At 36.2% G+C, this 20,266-nt stretch overlaps 1 protein-coding gene across 14 annotated transcripts in view; it reads right to left on the bottom strand.

Annotated features, from left to right (window-relative positions):
* TDRD3 (tudor domain containing 3) overlaps positions 1–20,266 on the bottom strand; it is a 178,929-nt gene that overhangs the window by 82,405 nt on the left and 76,258 nt on the right. For all 14 annotated transcript variants that reach the window (XM_063792184.1, XM_063792182.1, XM_009427025.5 and 11 more), the window contains 2 exons: positions 7,291–7,362; positions 5,189–5,338 (listed from right to left, as the gene is read on the bottom strand). In XM_063792184.1, coding sequence (XP_063648254.1) covers positions 5,189–5,338; positions 7,291–7,362 — 222 coding nt within the window. The remainder of the gene's footprint in view (positions 1–5,188; positions 5,339–7,290; positions 7,363–20,266) is intronic.

The following is a 20,266-nucleotide window of genomic DNA, read 5'->3' as shown; positions in this document are numbered from 1 at the left end:
CTTCTTCTTCTTTTGTTTTTTTTTTTTTGAGATGGAGTTTTGCTCTTGTTGCCCAGGCTGGAGTGCAATAGCACAATCTTGGCTCACCGCAACCTCTGCCTGGGTTCAAGCGATTCTCCTGCCTCAGCCTCCCGAGTAGCTGGGATTATAGGCATGCGCCACCACGCCCAGCTAATTTTGTATTTTTAGTAGAGACGGGGTTTCTCCATGTTGGTCAGGCTGGTCTCAAACTCCCAACCTCAGGTGATCTGCCCACCTCAGCCTCCCAAAGTGCTGGGATTACAGGCGTGAGCCACTGCGCCTGGCTAGATTCATTCTTGATACCACATCTTCTCTTGTACCCTATATCCAATCTCAGTAACCCTAATGGCTCCTTCAAAATTCCAGAATCTGACCACTCTGCACTACCTACACAACTGCTATGTTTGTCCAAGGCATCATCATTTTTTTTAAATCCTAGATTACTTCAATAATTCTCTACTTGTTGGTTTCCAATTCTCCTTCTCTGCAACCAAGTCTGAACACAGCAGCTACAATTACTCTTTCAGAATATAGGTCAGCTGAGGTTATTGCTGTGCTCAAAACATTCCAAAGGCTCCCATTTTTCCTTGAATGAAGTACAATGTCTTTACAATAGTTTACAGGGCCCTACATAAGGTAACCTCCATTATCTCTCTTGACTTTATCTTCTACTACTTGTCCCTCTGTTCTCTCTGCTTCCACTGGCCACTCTGCTGTTTCTCTGTGCTCCTGCTTTAGAGCCTTTGCCATGGCTTTTCCTTCTGCCTGGAATACTCTTGCTCAGATAACCAAGTAGTTAATTCTCGTACCTCCTTCAAGTCTTGGCTCAGCTCTCACTATCTTGAGGACTAAACAGACTATTATATTTAAAATTGCAATCTGCTTATTTAGTATGCTTATATTACTATGATTCAGATCTTCTGAGTTACATCGATTGAGTCCTACAATTATCACTGGATAACCTTGGACAAGTCCCAAGTTTGTTTGTTAGTTTTAAGCCTCCATAAATTCTCTCATATATAAATTGAGATGTTTTGATGTCTGCTGTAAAAAAAAAAAAAAAAAACTAAGCTGCTTTAATTATCAAATATTTATGGGAAAATATAATATCAATTGTGACAACAAAAAGAAGCACATTATAATAGGTTAACTATGCTCCAATAAATAGACAGCTGTAACCGCATCCAACAAAATCCTTGGTAGAAAAGTTCATTTGAGATAAATGTAAATCAAAAGAACATCTTTCTATAATCATTTAAAAAAATATATTCTCAATATCTTCTGAAACTCCATAATTTTATGTATTTCTGGAAAAAATAAATATATTTCATGCAAATTATATAAAATGTATTAATTTAAGAAATGGTAAAACTGTTTTTTTAAAAGTATGCCTTGTAGACGAAAAAGTAAAGAATAGCAATAGTCGTGTTTACTGAGAGCTTTGAGCAAGAGTGTTATGATTTGTGCCAAGTAGCAGTAGTATTAGCTCTAAATGTTTTAATTCTCACATATGAAGTAGGTACCATTATTATCTCCGAGTTTCACAGATGAAAAAAATAAAAAACAGGCGATAGAAAAAAGCTGAGTAACCATCCAAAGGTGTCAGCAGGATATGCTTCCAGCCTGTGATTCCAGAGCCTGTGCTTCTGGCCCCTTTACTAGACTGACAACAGAAAGACATTGCGGGAAGAACAACCAAAATTCAAGAACATTACTACTTACACTTCAAAATTAAATAGGAAAGCAGTTGTAAGCTAAGCTTCATTACGGGTTTTGAATAAAGGAAACAATTTCAATCTCACTGGTTAAGAAATGTCTATGTAGCAACTAATTTATGACCTAAAATTTCTTATCAGTCTAAAAGAAATCAATAAATAACTAGGAAAAACACCTATTACAAATAAGCAAATAATTCAAAATAATAAAAAGAGAACTTTGGCTATCAATAATATAAGAGACAGGGGTTTGTTATTCAGGATGTTGGTCTGGGCAAAGATTTTTTGGATAAGACCTCAAAAACACAGGCACACAAGTAAAAATAGACAAACGAGATTATATCAAACTAAAAAGCTTCTGCATAGCTAAGAATTCAATCAACAGAGTGAAGAGACAACCTACAGAATGAAGGAAAATAATTGCAAACTATCCATCTGACAAGGAGTTAATATCTAGAATATATAAGGAACATAACAATTCAAAAGCAAAACAAAACTAAACAAAGCAAAAAATAAACCCAGCCAGGCATGGTAGCTCACGCCTGTAATCCCAGCACTTTGGAAGGCCAAAGTGAGCGGATCACCTGAGGTCAGGAGTTCAAGACCAGCCTGGCCAACATGGTGAAACCCTGTCTCTACTAAAAATACAAAAAAAGAATTAGCCAGACACGGTGGTGCACACCTGTGGTCCCAGCTACCTGGGAGGCTGAGGCTGAAGAATAGCTTGAACCTGGGAGGCAGAGGTTACAATGAGCCAAGATCGCGCCACTGCACTCCAGCCTGGGCAACAGAGCAAGACTCTGTCAAAAATAAAAAAACCAAAAAAACCCAAACAATCCAATTTAAAAATGGGCAAATGATTTGAATATCATTTTTCAAAAGACCATACAAATGGTCAACAGGTATATGAAAAAATGTCAACATCATTTACCATTGAAATCAGCCCAATAGTCCCATAGACAGTTTTTTTTGTATAAACAGAAATTGACCCTTCTGATCTTAAAATCTGAAACTTTCATTTGATTTATCTTTATCTGAGTTCTTTCCTCAGGAAATGACACTCAGGCCTTTCAAAAAGTATCAAAGAACTAAAATTAACCAGATCACCACATCCAGACAATGAGATGCCACACCCCTCATTCATCATAATTGCTTCCTTACCCCTCCTTAGTTCCTATTTTCCTGCACATAGATTTCTTCTCTGCTATATAAACCCCTAATTTTAGCCCATCAGGGAGATGGATTTGAGACTGACGACCCATCTCTTCAGCAGTAGCACCCAAATAAAGCCTTCTTTCCTGGCAACACTCATTGTCTCAGTGATTGGCTTACTGTGCAGTGAGCAGCAGGATCTAGACTGGGTGTCTCAGTAACATCATCAGGGAAATGCAAATCAAAACAAAATGAGATATTATCTCATTTCAACCCAGTTAAAACTGCTATAATCAAAAAGACAAAAAAATAACAAATACTGGTGAGGATGTGAAAAAAGAAGAACTCTTATGTACTGTTGGTGGGAATGTAAATTAGTGCAGCCATTACAGAAAACAATATGGAGGTTGCTCAAAAAAACTAAAAATAGAACTAGCATATGATTGAGCAATCCCACTACTGGGTATTTATCCAAAGGAAAGGAAAGCAGTAGGTCAAAGAGATATCTCCCATATTTACTGCAGCACTAGTCACAATAGCCAAGTTATGAAATCAACCTAAGTGCCCACCATCAGATGAAGGGATAAAGAAAACGTGGTATACAGTCATCCTTTGGCATCCATGAGGGATTGGTTCTAGGACTCCCACCACTCTCCCACTCCCAGCAGATTTCAAAAACATGCTGAAGTCCCTTACATAAAATGATATAGCATTTGCATACAACCTATGCACATCCTCTTGCATACTTTTTTTTTTTAATTTTTATTTTTTGAGATGGAGTTTCACTCTTATTGCCCAGGCTGGAGCACAATGGTGCAATCTTGGCTCACTGCAACCTCCGCCTTCCGAGTTTAAGCGATTCTCTTGCCTCCGCCTCTTGAGTAGCTGGGATTACAGGCATTCACCAGCATACCCAGCTAATTTTGTAATTTTAGTGGAGACAGGGTTTTGCTAGGTTGGTCAGGCTGAGGTGATACACCTGCCTCAGCCTCCCAAAGTGCTGGGGTTACAGGCATGAGCCACTGCACCTGGCCATTCTTGTATATTTAAATCATCTCTAGATTACTTATAATTCCTTATATGGTATAAATGTTATATAAATAGCTGCTATACCATATCATTAGGAAATAATCACAAGACAAAAAAAAGGTTTGTACACATTCAGTACAGATGCAACCATCCTTCCCCGCCCCCACCAAAATATTTTTGATCCACTGTTGGTTGAATCCATAGTTAGGAAGAGTTGAATCCACAAATATGGAGAGCTGACTGTCTATACATAATGGATTATTATTCAGTTATATAAAAGAAAGAAATCCTGCCATTCTCAGCAACATGGATGAGCCTGAAGGACATTACATTAAGTGACATAATCCAACCACAGAAAGACAAATACTGCATATTCTCACTCATATGTGAGAGATAAAAAAGTTGTCTCATAGAAGAGCAGCACAGTAATTACTAGAGGCTGGGAAGGGTGAACGTTAAGGGACAGTGGGAGAGGTTGATTAATGGGAATTAAATTACAGTTAGGAGGAATAAGTTCTAGTGTTCAATAAAACACTAGGGTGATTATAATTAACAATAATTTATTGTATATTTCAAAATAGCTAGATGAGAGTTTTGAATGTTCTCAACACAAAGATGGTAAATGTTTGAGGTGATAGATATAATTACCCTGATTTCATCATTACACATTGTATACATGTATCAAAATATCACATGTACCTCATATATATGTGTAATTATTTGTCAGTTAAAAAGGAGGATTTGTGTGTGTGTAAATAGACATATAATGTAGAGATAAAATTATTTTTTACTATACACTAAATAAAATAAAGTATAAAGACAAAAATGTTAATCCTGACACAGTGACAGATCCGCTGATTTTTATTCATCTCTCAGAAGCTGCTATTTCTCATAAGTTGCTATTAATAAGGGGAAATTATCCCCAAAAAAGTGGCAACTAGCCCAACTACTAATAGGAAACTCCCTGCCAGAATAAAAAGTGTGTTCAGTTGCTACATTGTTTAAAAAAAAGGAAGGAGAAAAGGAGGGTAATTTGCCAGCAAGAGTAACTTACTGGAACTACCATGGAGATCTGGAAAAAGAACACATGAATAAAATATGTAAGATCCCATGAAGTGGCAGGGCATTCCCAGTTATGGAATATGCAAGAAGAATAAGGTTAAGCGTTTGTTGAATTAGTTAGCTTATATGAAAAGACAATAACGATCCACAAATAATCTAAATAGAACATAATGATAAGAAATAAAACGTGTAATGATTTGATTTCTTACTTCCTTGCTTTTTGCAACTTCAGCAATAGCAGCCGTCCTTTGCTTTTCAAATTCATCATTATCATTTGTAGGTTTGACAGGCATTGTAACTTGCAATGTTTTTCTTCGATCAAGTTCTCTGCTATCCACTTGGACATGAGATACACACTTCTAGTAAAACAAGTAAGAATAAGTCAACTTAGTAGTTCCAAAAGAGATTCAAGTTTTCGTTAGAAAGTAATACTTCTTCAAAAGTATCCTGTATCTTTTACAATAGCTAAAAGCCTACACAAATAAAATTCTATCCCATATATTTAAAAGTAAAAGTAGAAAACTGGAAAAGTAACTTTTCAATAAACATAACTAGTAAATAAAATTAAAAGCTATATAAATATGTGGCTATCTAAACAGGGCACATATTTAAAACATACACTGGATCAAGAGAGCCTTCATTTTAGGGTAATAAATAATTTTAGATTTCAAACAATCTTGACTAATGCACAATAAGACATAAATTTGGTTTTGTAATTAAGAGCTTAATTTCCATATTATACCACAATATACATATGTGGATTGGTTAGTATAATTATATTAACATATAAAAAGATGTCTCTGCACTTATAAACCACACTCTAAAAACATACCCACCCCCCGTATCAGGCTTCAAAGTTTTTATATTTTTGTCTCATAAAGTAAAAAAAAAGGCATCACTGCCTAAAAAGAAGCCCTCAATTCTGATCTCCAGTCCAATCTTACCAGTAAAAATAGTATAAAATGAACTTTTTCTCAACTCATTAATAAAAAGGAAAATGGGAAGATCTCAAAGAAATGTGTTCCACAAATACAGAAAAATTTCAGTAATATAAACATATCATATTGACACCAATAAATACACAGTCAGCATTACCTATCTTCAACCCACGTACAAGGCTGCAAGATGCTATACAAGAATTTTTTCAGAATGAACTTTATAACCAAATAATATTATTGAAATTATAGCTTTTATTATATTCTCTAACCCCTAAGAAGCTATAAAACACACTTCAAAGTCTTAAGAATAATTAGATCATAAGTCTCTGGAAGAGAAATATTATCACCAAAATGTTTAAGGGTAAATTTTTACAAATATACTATTATTTTCAAATATAAGTTATTAGAATGTTTACACTGTTTTCCCTATGCAGGTTTTCATTACACTGGGAGAATATCAACCATCAACATGGATCACACCATAGGACTTCATACTTTCTTTTATCTCGGCTATTTCTTCTTCCAAACTCAGTAAAAAAAAAAATCAACATTATTTTTTAAATGCTTCAAAATAGGTTTGATGCAAAAATGACTTACTTAAGTGAGAGTATATCTTACAAAAGGCTTTTAGAGAGGGTGACAGTCAAATGATCTTACTAAATACCAAAATTTGGACACACACACACACGATAAACCTTATTATGGAAACACAGATCTGTTGCCTACCTGTTATGTCCACAACTCATTGCTACTCTTAGCCCAGCACTCTTGAATAAAATTAAAGAGCAAATGCAAGACAGATTACCAACAGCTAAATTTTGATGGCATCATCAGGAGAAGAGCAAGCTGCTACAAGAATTATTCTTAGAATCGTCAGGGATAAAGCAAGAGCAGGCTGGAGAAGATTGTTGAGAATCAATTTGATGCTGAAGACAAGTGAAGTCACAAGATACTGGTCAGAAGGGGAGCTGCTTCAAAGTAGCACTTTGATCACTCTGTGTGGCTTTATTTTTCTCTCCCCCTCTAATGTTTTTAATGAACAAGTGAGAAATTATGATGTATTTTTGTTTTCTTACTTTTGAATTTCCCTCAAAAAAAAAACCCTCTCCCATCCTATTTTAATTAGTTATAAGTTACTCTTCAGATATGGCTCTTAATTGCTTCAATCTTTGGGTTAACAGCTCTCGCAAACGTCAACAATATAACTACAGTGAAGGAAAAAAACCTCAAAATTATTAAATTCCTTGAACTTCATATTTCCAAATAACTCCATAACCTCTTAATAGTTCAGCACATAATGAAACACAGCTTGAATGCTAATGAAAAACACTTTTTCCTAATTTAAATTCATCTGCCAACACAAAAGTCATTACCTGTCCAAAAGGCACAAAAGGCGGTGGTCCACCTTCAGTTCCAATATTGCTTCTATTGTGTTTTGATAAGCTCTGTGGAAAAAATCCAGTCACAAAAGAGCAGTTATACACATAAAAAATATATTTCCAGCATTTATAATGTAACAGGAATCTACCTATTTGAGTAGATTCTTATAAGAAATAGGGGAAAAAAAAGGCCTTCCATAAAGTATTTCAAACCACAAAAAAATATATTATTCTTAACTTCAATAATTAGGCAAAGACTCTCCTCACCTCCCCTTACCAAAACACATATTCACATAAAACTTTCAGAAATATTTATCAGGCCATTCCCCTAAGGAGAAAACAGTCTTCTTAAGAAGCAAATTCAAAAATAACAAACTTTGGTAACAGAATTCCATTTTAAAGCATAAAGCTATGACAGACAAATATTACCTGGAAATTATCTTCAAAAATAAATTTTTTAGACACCAAATTTATTAGTTAACATAAGGGTGATTTCTAATTACTTAAAGAGAACAGATTGTTATAGTGTATAATATGGAGGTTCTTTTAATTATACTAAAATTTCCTTAACCTTCCTTATACTAAATTTTCCTGTTTTGTTTTGCAAAACAATTCATATTTTGAAAAAGTATTCAACAAATTGTTCATTAACTAAAAATAAGCTTCCAAATCCAACTAATTTTAGTTTTCTTTTTGCCTGAAATCTCATAAAGCTAGAGAGATAACAATGTATTATGAAAACGGAAAGAAAATCTTCTGGCAAAAGCAATTTCTCACATGATAAAGTCTTTCTAAAATCCCATAAGGAGTCTCCAGGACTCTCTTCAGTTATCTCTTCCTCTGATTTATTTTGGTTTTGAGGTATTAATATATACATACATTTGTCTTACTAGTTGTTACTTAATACATCTCAACTTTAAACTTTTTGTGCATTTTAATTGTTATCACTACAGAAACCATTATGATTAAAATATGTAAAATAGGTGACAAAGTTAAAAAAAAAAAAAAAAAAAACCACCATGTGCACTTTCAAGCATATTCCAGAGTTCCTGAATTGTGTAAACACTGTATATTTTATAAAGATAATTAAGAGTAACGACAGTCAAGCACAACATTCAGTTTATTGAGAAAAGAATAATTTAAAGTGTATATGAGTGCCACGTTTCTTTAAAACCTATATTTAAGATATTAATCTAATTTTTCACAACAACGAATGCATAAAATTATCAAGAGGCCCTTTCCTTAATTTAAACATTAAACAAAGACTATTCAAACAGCTATAAATCATTTCAACTTATACTATCATTTCCTTGAAAAGTTCATGAATTGCAAATAATACCATAGCTCAATAACATTACATAATTAAAAACATATTACAGGACCTGATAAAGGCACATGAGCAATACTTACTCTCTCTTTAAAAACAACTAACAATCTTAACAATGTGTAAGAAACAACTGTTTTAAGACATAGGATAACAGATGATGCAAGACTATTATCCCTGAGAGAAAGAGAAAAAAAAACAGGTGAGCTATGGCTTTCTGCTTGTAGCCATGATGCCAACAGAGGTCATAGGGAGCTGAGTTTAGAATATCAGTCTCACAGTTCAAGCAGGTTGATGGAACTGGAAGTTGTGGGGCTGTTTCAGAAAGAAGAACCTGCCATAATAAAGAAGCTCCAGAAACCCTCAAAGGAGTTCCCTTGAGTCACTGCTGAGAACAAGGCTGAGCAAAAAACAACTGAGAGTTGTAAGCTGAACAATTCCCAGATCTCATAAAGGGTATACAGACAATCCAGCCAGATCAGACCATGCAGACTAAAAACTCTTTGGACATTCATTCAGGACAGGGAGTAGAAATCCAGAGAGCTAAAAAATATTTGGAACAAAGGCTATGCTAGATACTCCTTTCAAAGCTTGAATACACATCTTGAAGGGGTCAAACTGATCAAAAGTAAATTAACTGTTCACCAAAGCTAATTCTTATACTCATTAAAGGAAAATAGCAAAATCCAGGCTCTCAACAACTACCAACATCACAATGTCCAGCATCTAAGCAAAAACTACAAGGCATGTCAAGACAGAAAAAATGTGACCATAACCATCTGAAAATTTAGTCAAGAGAAACTGGGCCATAGATGACAAAGATGATGAACTAACAAATAGGGCGTTAAACAGCTATTAAAACTATGTGTAAGTATTTAAAAGAAAACATAAATTCAACTAGTAAAGAAAAATACAAAAAAAGAAGAACCAAATGGAACTTCTATAAAAGAAAAAAACCACCAACAATGAAAACTCATTGGATGGGCTTAAGAGTAAATAAAATAAGACAGAAGAAAAGATCAGTGAATTTAAAGGTATAGTAATAGAATCTACCAAAAAGAGGCCAAAGGAAAAGGCTAGGGTAAAAAAATGAATAAATCTTCAGTGACTGGTTGGAAAATTACCAGCAGTCTAATGTATGTGTAATTGAAGATATAATACAAAAAAAAAAAAAAAAAAAAAAACCACAAAGAGGGAAGAGAAAAAACACATATGAAGAAATAATGGCCAAATCACATTTTCTAAATGTGATGAAAACAATAAACTCATAGATCAAAAAACTTCACTGAAAACCAAACAGGATAAAACGCACACCAACCATGTTAGGTACATCATAATTAAACAATTGAATTGTTGAAATCAGTGATAAAGAAAACACTCCTCTAAGAGTCCCTGCCTGGCCATGCCTGCAAGCAGTGCAGCCCCCACTGCCCCACCAGAGCACTTTTGCTGACAGCCTCCTGCCAGAATTTGTTTGCCTGTGACCTCGCTGCCACCCCTTCAGAAAACTTCCCACCTGCTGAATCCCTGCCACCCTATTAGAATGCCCCCCTCCTGTGGTGCCCCTCACCAGAGCTATCCACCCAAGGCAACCCAACTACCAATACCAGAGGGCTTCCCACCAGAGTGCACCCCCATCCCATATGGCTCCCTGCCTGCAGTGCCCCAGCTGTTACCAAAGGAGCATTTCCTGCATGTGGCCCCCTCGCTTGCAGCACTCCCCATCATGCTGGCTATAATACCCCCTGCCTGTGGGGCCCTCCTCACTGGAGCACTCCCACTTGCAGCACCCCACACCCATGGCATTCCCCTGTGAAAACACCCCCAACCTGAGGTAAATTATAATTTAGAAAATGAACAAAACCTCTAAGAAATATGGGGTTATGTAAAGAGACCAAACATACAACTCTGACATTCCAGAAAGAGAAGAAGAGAGAACAAGCAACTTGGAAAACATATTTGAAGACAGAATCCACAGAACTTTTCCAAATCTCACTAGACAGGTCAACATGCAAACTGAAGAAATTCAAAGAACCTCTGTGACATACTATGCAAGATGACTATTCCCAAGACACATAGTCATCAGATTCTCCAAGGTCAATGCAAAAGAAAAAAATCATACAGGCAGCTAGAGAAAAAGGGCACTTACAAAAAGAATCCCATTCAGCTAACAGCACACCTTTCAGCTTAAACCTCACAAGCCAAAAGAGAGTAGGGCCTATTTTCAATATCCTTAAAGAAAAGAAATTCCAACCAAGAATTTCATATCCTACCAAACTAAGCTTCATAAGCAAAGGAAAAATGAAGTCCTTTTCAGACATGCAAATGCTAAGGGGATTTATTACCACCAGACCTGCCTTACAAGAGCTCCTAAAGGGAGTGCTAAACATGGAAATGAAGAAATGATACCTGTCATCACAAAGCACACTTAAACACATATTCCAGTGACACTATAAACTATGCAATCATGTCTACATAACAACCACCTAGCAATATGATGACAAAATCAAACCCTAACATATCAATATTGACCCTGAATATAAACTGGTTAAATGACACACTTAAAAGGAACAGGGTGGCAAGTTGGATAAAGAAGCAAGACTCAACTGTTTGCTGTCTCCAAGGGACCCATCTCACAAGTAATGATACCCAGAGGCTCAAGGTAAAGGGATGGAGAAACATCTTTCAGGCAAACAGAAAATAAAAAAGAGCAGGGGTCACTATTCTTCTGTCAACTAAAACAGACTTTAAACCAACAACAATTAAGAAGCACAAGGAAAGAAATGACATACATAATAATAAAGAATTCAACTCAATAAGAAGACTTAGCTATCCTAAATATGTATATACCCAACACTGGAGCACCCAGATTTATAAAATAAGTTCTTCTTTACCTATGAAAAGACTTAGACAAACACAATAATAGTGAGAGACTTCAACATCCCACTGAAAGCATTAGACAAATCATCAAGGCAGAAACATAACACAAAAATTCTGGACTGAAACTCAACACCCAATCAATTGGACCTAATAAACATATGCAGAATCCTCTGCCCAACAACCACAGAATATACATTCTTCTCATCTGCACACAGAACATAGTCTAAGATTGACCAAATGCTTGGCCACAGAGCAAGTCTCAATTAATTCAAAATAATCAAAATCATACCAAGCACACATTTGGACCACAGTGCATTAAAAATAGAAATCAACAGCAAGATCTCTCAAAACCATGCAATTACATGTAAATTTTAAAACTTACTCCTGAATAACTTCTGGGTGAACAATGAAATCAAGGCAGAAATCAAAAAATTATCTGAAATTAATGAAAAAAGAGACGTAAATCTTTGAGATGCTGCTAAAGCAGTGATAAGAGGAAAGCTTTTAGTGTTAACCACCTACATCAAGAAGTTAGAAAGTTCTCAAATTGGCTGGGTGTGGTGGCTCATGCCTCTAATCCCAGCTCTTTGAGAGGCCAAGGCAGTCAGATCACTTGAGGTCAGGAGTTCAAGACCAGCCCGGCCAAGATGGTGACACCCTGTCTCTACTAAAAATACAAAAAAAAAAAATCAGCTAGGCATGGTGGTGTGTGCCTGTAGTTCCAGCTACTCAGGAGGCTGAGGCAGGAGAATTGCTTGAACCCCAGAAGCAGAGGTTGCAGTGAGCCAAGATTGTACCACAGCACTCTGGCCTGGATGACAGAGTGAGACTCCATCTCAAAAAAAAAAAAAAAGTCCTCAAATTAACAATCTAATGTTGCACCTAGAAGAACAAGAATAAAAAGAACAAACTAACCCTGAAGCTAGCAGAAGAAAAGAAATAACTAAAATCAGAGAACTAAGTGAAAATGAGATGCCAAAATCCAAATAAAAGATCAATGGAACAAAAAGATGGTTCTTTGAAAGAATAAACTAAGATTGATAGACTGTGGACCGGGCACGGTAGCTCATGCCTGTAATCCCAGCACTTTGGGAGGACAAGGTGGGCAGATCACTTCTGGTCAGGAGTTTGAGACCACCCTGGCCAACATCTCTACTAAAAATGCCAAAATTAGCCACATGTGGTGGCACAGGCTTGCAACCCCAGCTACTTGGGAGGCTGAGGCACAAGAATTGCTTGAACTCTGGAGTTGAAGGCTGCAGTGAGCCGAGATTGCATCACTGCACTACTCCAGCCTGGGAGACACAGTGAGACTCTGTCTAAAAAAAAAAAAAAAAAAAAAAAAATTGGTAGACTGCTAGCTAGATTAACAAAAAAGAGAGAAGATCCAAATCGGTACAATCAGAAATCACACATATGGTATTACAACCAATCCCACAGAAATACAAAAGATCCTCAGAAACTATGAACATCTCTATGCACACAGACTAGAAAATCTAGAGGAAATGCATACATTCCTAGAAGCAATCTCCAAAGACTGAATGAACCAGGAAGGGAGTGAAAACCTGACCAGACCAATAACAAGTTTTGAAATTGAATCATTAATAACAAAAAATCTCTTAACCAAAAAAATCCTAGACCAGATACATTCACAGCCAAATTCTTTAAGACATACAAAGAAGAACTGATACCAATCCTACCGAAACTGTTCCATAAATATCAAGAAGGAGGAAATTCTCCCTACTTCTTTGCACAAAGCCAGCATCATCCTGATGTCAAAATCTGGCAAAGATGCAACAACAACAAAAAACTTCAGGCCAGTATTCCTGATGCACGTAGATGAGAAGATCTTCAATAAAATACTAGCAAACTAATCCAGCAGCACATCAAAAAGTTAATTCAATATAATCAACTGGTCTTTATCCCTGGGATGCAATGTTGGTTCAACATATGCAAATCAATACATGTGATTCACCACAAAAACAGAATTAACAACAAAAACTACATAATCATCTTAATAGATGCAGAAAAGGCCTTCAATAAAATTCAACATTCCTTCATATTAAAAACTCTCAACAAACTAGGCATCTAAGGAACATATCTCAAAATAATAAGAGCCATCGAGCTGGGCACAGTGACTCAAGGCTGTAATCACAGCACTTTGGGAGGCCAAACAAGGAGGATTGCTTGAGGCTAGGAGTTTGAGACCAGCTTGGGCAACAAAGAAAGACCTCATCTCTATAAAAAATTTAAAAATTAGCCAGACTTGGTGGTGTGCACCTGTAGTGTCAGCTATTCAGGAGACTGAGGCAGGAGGATCCCTTGAACTCAGGAGTTCAAGGTTGTATTGAACTATGATTGTGCCATTGTGCTTCAGCCTGTGTGACAGAGCAAGATTCTGTCTCAAAAATAATAATAATAATAATAATAATAATAATAATAATAATAGCCATCTATAACAAACGTATAGCCAACATCATACTCAACAGGCAAAAGCTGAAGCATTCTCCTTGATAATTGGAACAAGACAAGGATGCCCACTTTCACTACTTCTATTCAACATAGTACTAGAAGTCTTTGCCAGAGGAATTATGCAAGAGAAAGAAATATATGACATCCAAATAAAAAAAAAAAGTCAAACTATCTCTCTTTGCTGATGATATCATTCTATATCTAGAAAACCCCACAGACTCCACCAGAAGGCTTCTAGAGCCGATAAACAAATTCAGTAAAGTTTCAGCATACAAAATCAATGTATAAAAATCAGTTGCATTTCTGTATGCCAATAGCACCCAGACTCAAATCAAGAATGCAAACCCATTTACAATGGCCATAAAAAGAATAAAATACCTAGGAATACAGCTTAACAAAGAGGCGAAAGATCTCTACAATGAGAATTACAAAACATTGCTCAAAGAAATCAGAGACAACACAAACAAATGGAAACGTTCCATGCCCACAGATATTGGCAAGAACCAATATCATTAAAATGGTCACACCATCCAAAGCCATTTAGAGATTCAACACTATTCCTATCAAACTATCAATGTTATTCTTCACAGAATTAGAAAAAAAAACTATTCTAAAATTCATATGGAACCAAAAATGAGCCCATATCACCAACACAATCCTAAGCAAAAAGAACAAAGCTGTCCAACTTCAAACTATACTACAAGGCTACAATAACCAAAACAGAATGGTATTGGTACAAAAATATAACAGTGAGTACTGGGTACAAAAACAGACTCACGGACCAATGGAATAGGATAAAGAACCTAGAAATAAAGTGATACAACTACAAACGCCTGATCTTTGACACAGCTGACAATAACAAACAATGAGGAAAGGAATTCCTATTCAATAAATGATGCTGGGATAACTGGCTAGCCAATATGCAGAAGATTGAAACTGGACCCCTTCCAGTCATCATACGCAAACATTAACTCAAGAAGAATTAAAGACTTTAATGTAACATCTAAAACAATAAAAACCCTAGAAGAAACCCTAGGAAATACCCTTCTTGAGACTAGCCTTGGCAAAGAATTTACGACCAAGTCCTCAAGAGCAACTATAACAAAAAACAAAAATAAGAAGTGGGACCCAATTAAACTAAAGAGCTTCTGCACAGCAAAAGAAACTATAAACAGGGTACACAGAAAACCTACAGAATGGGAAAACATATTTGTCAACTGTACATCCAACAAAGGTCTACTATCCCGAATCTATAAGGAATTTAAACATATCAGCAAGCAAAAAACAACCTCATTAAAGAATAGGCAAAGGACATGAACGAACATTTCTCAAAAGAAGACAAAGAAATGGCCAACAAACATATGAAAAAAATGCTCATTATCACTAATCATTAGAGAAATGTAAATCAAAACCACAATGTGATACCATCTCATAACAGAATGGCTATTATTAAAAAGTCAAAAAACAACCAATGCTGGCAAGGTTGCCAAGAAAGGAAAATACATACACACAGTTGCTGGGAATGTAAACTAGTCCAGCCACTGTGGAAAACAGTTCGGCGATTCCTCAAAGAACTAAGAGTTCAACTACTATTACTGCACATAAGACACATGCACTTGTTTGTTCATTGCAGCACTATTCACAATAGCAAAGACATGGAATCAATGAAGAGGTCCATCGACACAGAACTGGATAAAGAAAATGTGGTAGATATACATGACAGAATACTACACAGCCATAAATAAGAATGAAATAATGTCCTTTGCAGCAATATGGATGCATCTGAAGGCCATCATTCTAAGCAAACTAAGGCAGGAACAGAAAACCAAATACCATATGTTCTCACTTATAAGTGGGAGCTAAATAAACACTGAGTACACATGGACACAAAGATGGGAACAAGAGACACTGGGGACTGCTTAAGGGAGAAGGGTGGGAGGAGGAAATAAGTTGGAAGGCTACCTATAGGGTACTATGCTCACTACTTGGGTGATGGGATCTTTCATACACCAAGCCTCAGTGACACACAATTTACCCATGTTAAGAAGCCTGCACATGTACCTCCTTAACCTAAAATAAAAATAGGAAGAAAAAAAAAAGGAAAAGACTTAAAAGTAGATAAAGAAAAGATACATTACATAAAAAAAGATTACTACAGACTATAGATAGTATACCAGGTAATTGACAATGAGATGATGTCCTTAAAACACTTAAGAAAAATTTTAAAAATCTTTCAATGTAGAAACATACATTCAGAGAAAATGTCCTTAAAAGGTAAAGAAAAAAAAAAACATTCTGACAAACCAAAACTAAAACACTTCATCATCAGCTAACCTGAACTAAAAGACACACCATGCAGGAACTTGATCTTTACCAAAGAAAAGAGAGAGGGACGGAAATGGTAAATGCGTAGAAAGACAAAAATATCTTTTAAAAATTGTTTCATTGTTTTAAAAACCATTTAAGGGAAAAAAATTAAAACATGTGTTGTGACCTTCATAACGAATGTAAAGTATATGACAAAACCAGCATAGAGACAAAACTGGGTACATGAAAGCATATAATTGTATGGGTCTTACAATACGCATAAAGTGGTACGTATTATTGAAGGTAGAAAGAAAGAAGTCAAGGGTACACATTTTAAACCTTACAGCAACCACTTAAAAACAAAAACACAGTCATATAGTATAGGGCCCAGCTCTACAAGGTCTGTGGGTTTTTTCTCCTTGTGTGTGGAGATGAGAGTGTGTAGAAATAAAGACACAAGACAAAGAGACAGAAGAAAGGACAGCTGGGCCCGGGGGGCCACTACCAGCAAGGCGCGGACACCGGTAGTGACCCCGAATGCCTAGCTATGCTGTTATTTATTGGATACAAGACAAGGGGGCAGGGTAAGGAGTGTGAGCCATCTACAATGATAGGTAAGGTCATGCGAGTCACGTGTCCACCGGAGGGGCCCTTCCCTGTTTGGCAGCCAAGGCGGAGAGAGAGAGAGGACAGCTTACGCCATTATTTCTTCTATGCATTTCAAAGACTTTTAGTACTTTCACTAATTCTGCTACTGCTATCTAAAAGGTGGAGCCAGGTGTACAGGGTGGAACATGAAAGCGGATCAGGAGCGTGACCACTGAAGCACAGCATCACAGGGAGACAGTCAGGCCTCTGGATGGCTGAGGACAAGCCTGCCATCAGTCAGGCCTTTCACAAGAGGTGGTGGAGCAGTCTTCTCTAACTCCCCCAGGGAAAGGGAGACTCCCTTTCCTGGTCTGTTAAGTAACGGGTGCCTTCCCCAGGCACTGACGCTACCGCTAGGCCAAGGTCCACTAGGTAATCGGCACCTTCCCAGGCGAGGGCGTTACTGCTAGACCAGGGAGCCCTCTAGTGGCCCTGTCCGCTAGACCAGGGAGCCCTCTAGTGGCCCTGTCCGGGCGTAACAGAGGGCTCACACTCGTCTTCTGGTCACTTCTCACCGTGTCCCTTCAGCTCCTATCTCTGTATGGCCTGGTTTTTCCTAGGTTATAATTATAAAACAAAAATTATTATAATATTGGAATAAAGAGTAATACTACAAACTAATAATGATATTCACATATAATCATATCTATAATCTATTTCTAGTATAACTATTCTTATTCTATATGTTTTATTATGCTGGAACAGCTTGTGCCCTCGGTCTCATGCCTTGGCACCTGGGTGGCTTGCCGCCCACAATATAGCTGATAAGCTAATAATGCAGATAACAGAATCATTTAAAAAATGCAATTCATTTAAAAGGAAGTGCTATGATTTGACTGTCCCTCCAAAACTTATGTTGAAATGTAATTGCCATTGTAACAGTGTTAAGAGGTAGGACCTTCAAGGGGTGATAAGATTATGAATATTTTTCCCTCATGAATAGATTAATGCTGTTATCACAGGAATGGGTTAGTTATCTTGGGAGTGGGATCTTGATGAAAGATGAAGTTTATGTCCCAGCCTCTCTCTATCTCACATGCTTACTTGTCCTTCCACCATGTTATGATGCAGCAGGAAGGCCCTGGTGAGATACCAAAGCCATGTTATTGTACTTCTGGGCCTCTGGAACTGTGAGAAATAATTTCTTTTCTTCATAAATTACCCAGTCTGTGGTATTCTGTTATAGCAGCAGAAAATGGAGTAAAACAGGAAACAAAAAGCAAAACAACAACAAAAGAAATAGCAAGATAGTAGAATTAAAACTTTCCATACTGAGTTCCATTAAAAGTAAATGGTCTACTAATGCTGAAACTCTATACTCATTAAACAATAACTCCCCCATTCTCTCCTCCCCCAGTCCGTGGAAATCACCATTGTACTCTCTCTCTATAATTTTTGCTACTTTCAGTACCTCACATAAGTAGAATCACATGGTATTTGTCTTTTTATACCCAGCTTATTTCACTTAGCATAATGCCCTCTGCCGCTGTAAACAAGGGTACACAAATATTTCTTCAAGACCTGTTTTCCATTCTTTTGGGTTTATAGCCAGAAGTGGAATTGATGGATCATATGGTAATTCTATTTTTAATTTTTTGAGGAACTGCCATACTGTTTTCTGTAGCAACTATGCCATTTTATATTCCCACCAAGAGTTCACAAGGCTTAGTTCCAGTTTTTCCACATCTTCGCCAACACCTGCTATTTTCTGGGGTTTTTTGTTTCTTTGTTTGTTTTACAGTAGACATTGTAATGGATAATGGCTGTAGGGTAGTATATCTTGCTGTATTTGATTTACATTTTGATTAGTGATGTTGAACATTTGTGAATGTGTTTTAAACTACTGTACATCTAAGATGGTTAAGATGGTAAATTTTACGTTATGTGTATTTTACCAAAATTTTAGAAATTAGGAAAAAAGTAATCTATCATCAATGAAACACCAGTAATCAGAATCCCACACCATATAAAAAGCATTATAGACCATGACCAAATGTGATTTATTCCCAAAATACAAGAATGCTTCGACATATAAAAATCAATCAATGTAACGCATTAACAGAATGAAGCAGGGGAAAAACACATGATCATCTCAATTGACGCAGAGGAAGCAGCTCACAAAACCAAACACACTTTTATAATAAAAATATACGACAAACTAAAAATAGAAAGGAACTACTCAAACCTGATAAAAGCCATATATAAAAAACCCACCACTAACATCATATTCAATAGTGAAGGACTGAAGGTGTTTCCTCTAAGATCAAGAACAAGAGAAGGATGTCATTTTCATCACTTCCATTCAACACTATATTAAAAGTTTTAGCCAGGGCTAAATAAGGCAAGAAAAATAAATAAAGGTATTCAAACTGAGAAGGAAGAAATAAAATTAACTCTTCACAGATAACGTGATCTTATATGTAGAAAACTCCAAACATTCCACACTAAAAAGAAAAAAAAACTGTTAGAATAATAAATTCAATAAAGTTGGAGTACGCAAAATCAACACAGAGAAATCAGTTGTGTTTCTCTACACTAACAATTTAGAACAATGTGAAAAGGACTTCCCATGGTCGTGAATTGAAAGATTTAGTATTGTTAAGATATCAATACTGAGTGGTCAATAGAGTCAACATAATCCTTACCAAAACCCCAATGATTTTTTTTTTTGCAGAAATAGAAAAATCTATCCTATAATTCATAAGGAATCTCAATGCTGAATAGCCAAAACAATCCTGAAAAAGGTCTCACTTTCCAATTATGAAACTTAATAAAAAGTTACAGTAATCAAAACAGTGTGGCATAAAGATAGACATTTAGACCAGTGAAACAGAACAGATAACCTAGAAATAAATTTGTTCATATATGGCCAAATAATTTTTGATGAGGCTGACAAGATCATTCATTAAGAACACTATTTTCAAAAAGTAGTGCTGGGAAAACTGGATATTCACATGCAAAAGTATGAATTTGGACCCTTTACTAATACAAAAATTAACTCAAAATGGATCAAAGACCTAAGCATAAAAGCTAAACCTATAAAAACTCTTCAACAATTCTGTGCATCAAAAGACACTACCAACACAGTGAAAAGGCAACACATGGGATGGGAAAAATATTTGCAAAACATATTATGTTAGTAGGAATTGATATCTAGAATCTATAAATAACTCATACAACAACAACAACAACAGCTGACCTGATTAAAAATGGGCAAAGGACTTGAATAGAAATTTCTCCAAAGAAGATCTACAAATGGCCAATAAGCACACAAAAAGATGCTCAATATTACTAAGCATTAGGGAAATACAAATCAAAACTATAATGAAGGCCGGGCAT

This window comes from Pan troglodytes, chromosome 14 (genome assembly GCF_028858775.2).
Source record: "Pan troglodytes isolate AG18354 chromosome 14, NHGRI_mPanTro3-v2.0_pri, whole genome shotgun sequence".
NCBI lineage: Eukaryota > Metazoa > Chordata > Mammalia > Primates > Hominidae > Pan > Pan troglodytes.
This window is presented reverse-complemented; position numbering and strand designations above follow the sequence as displayed.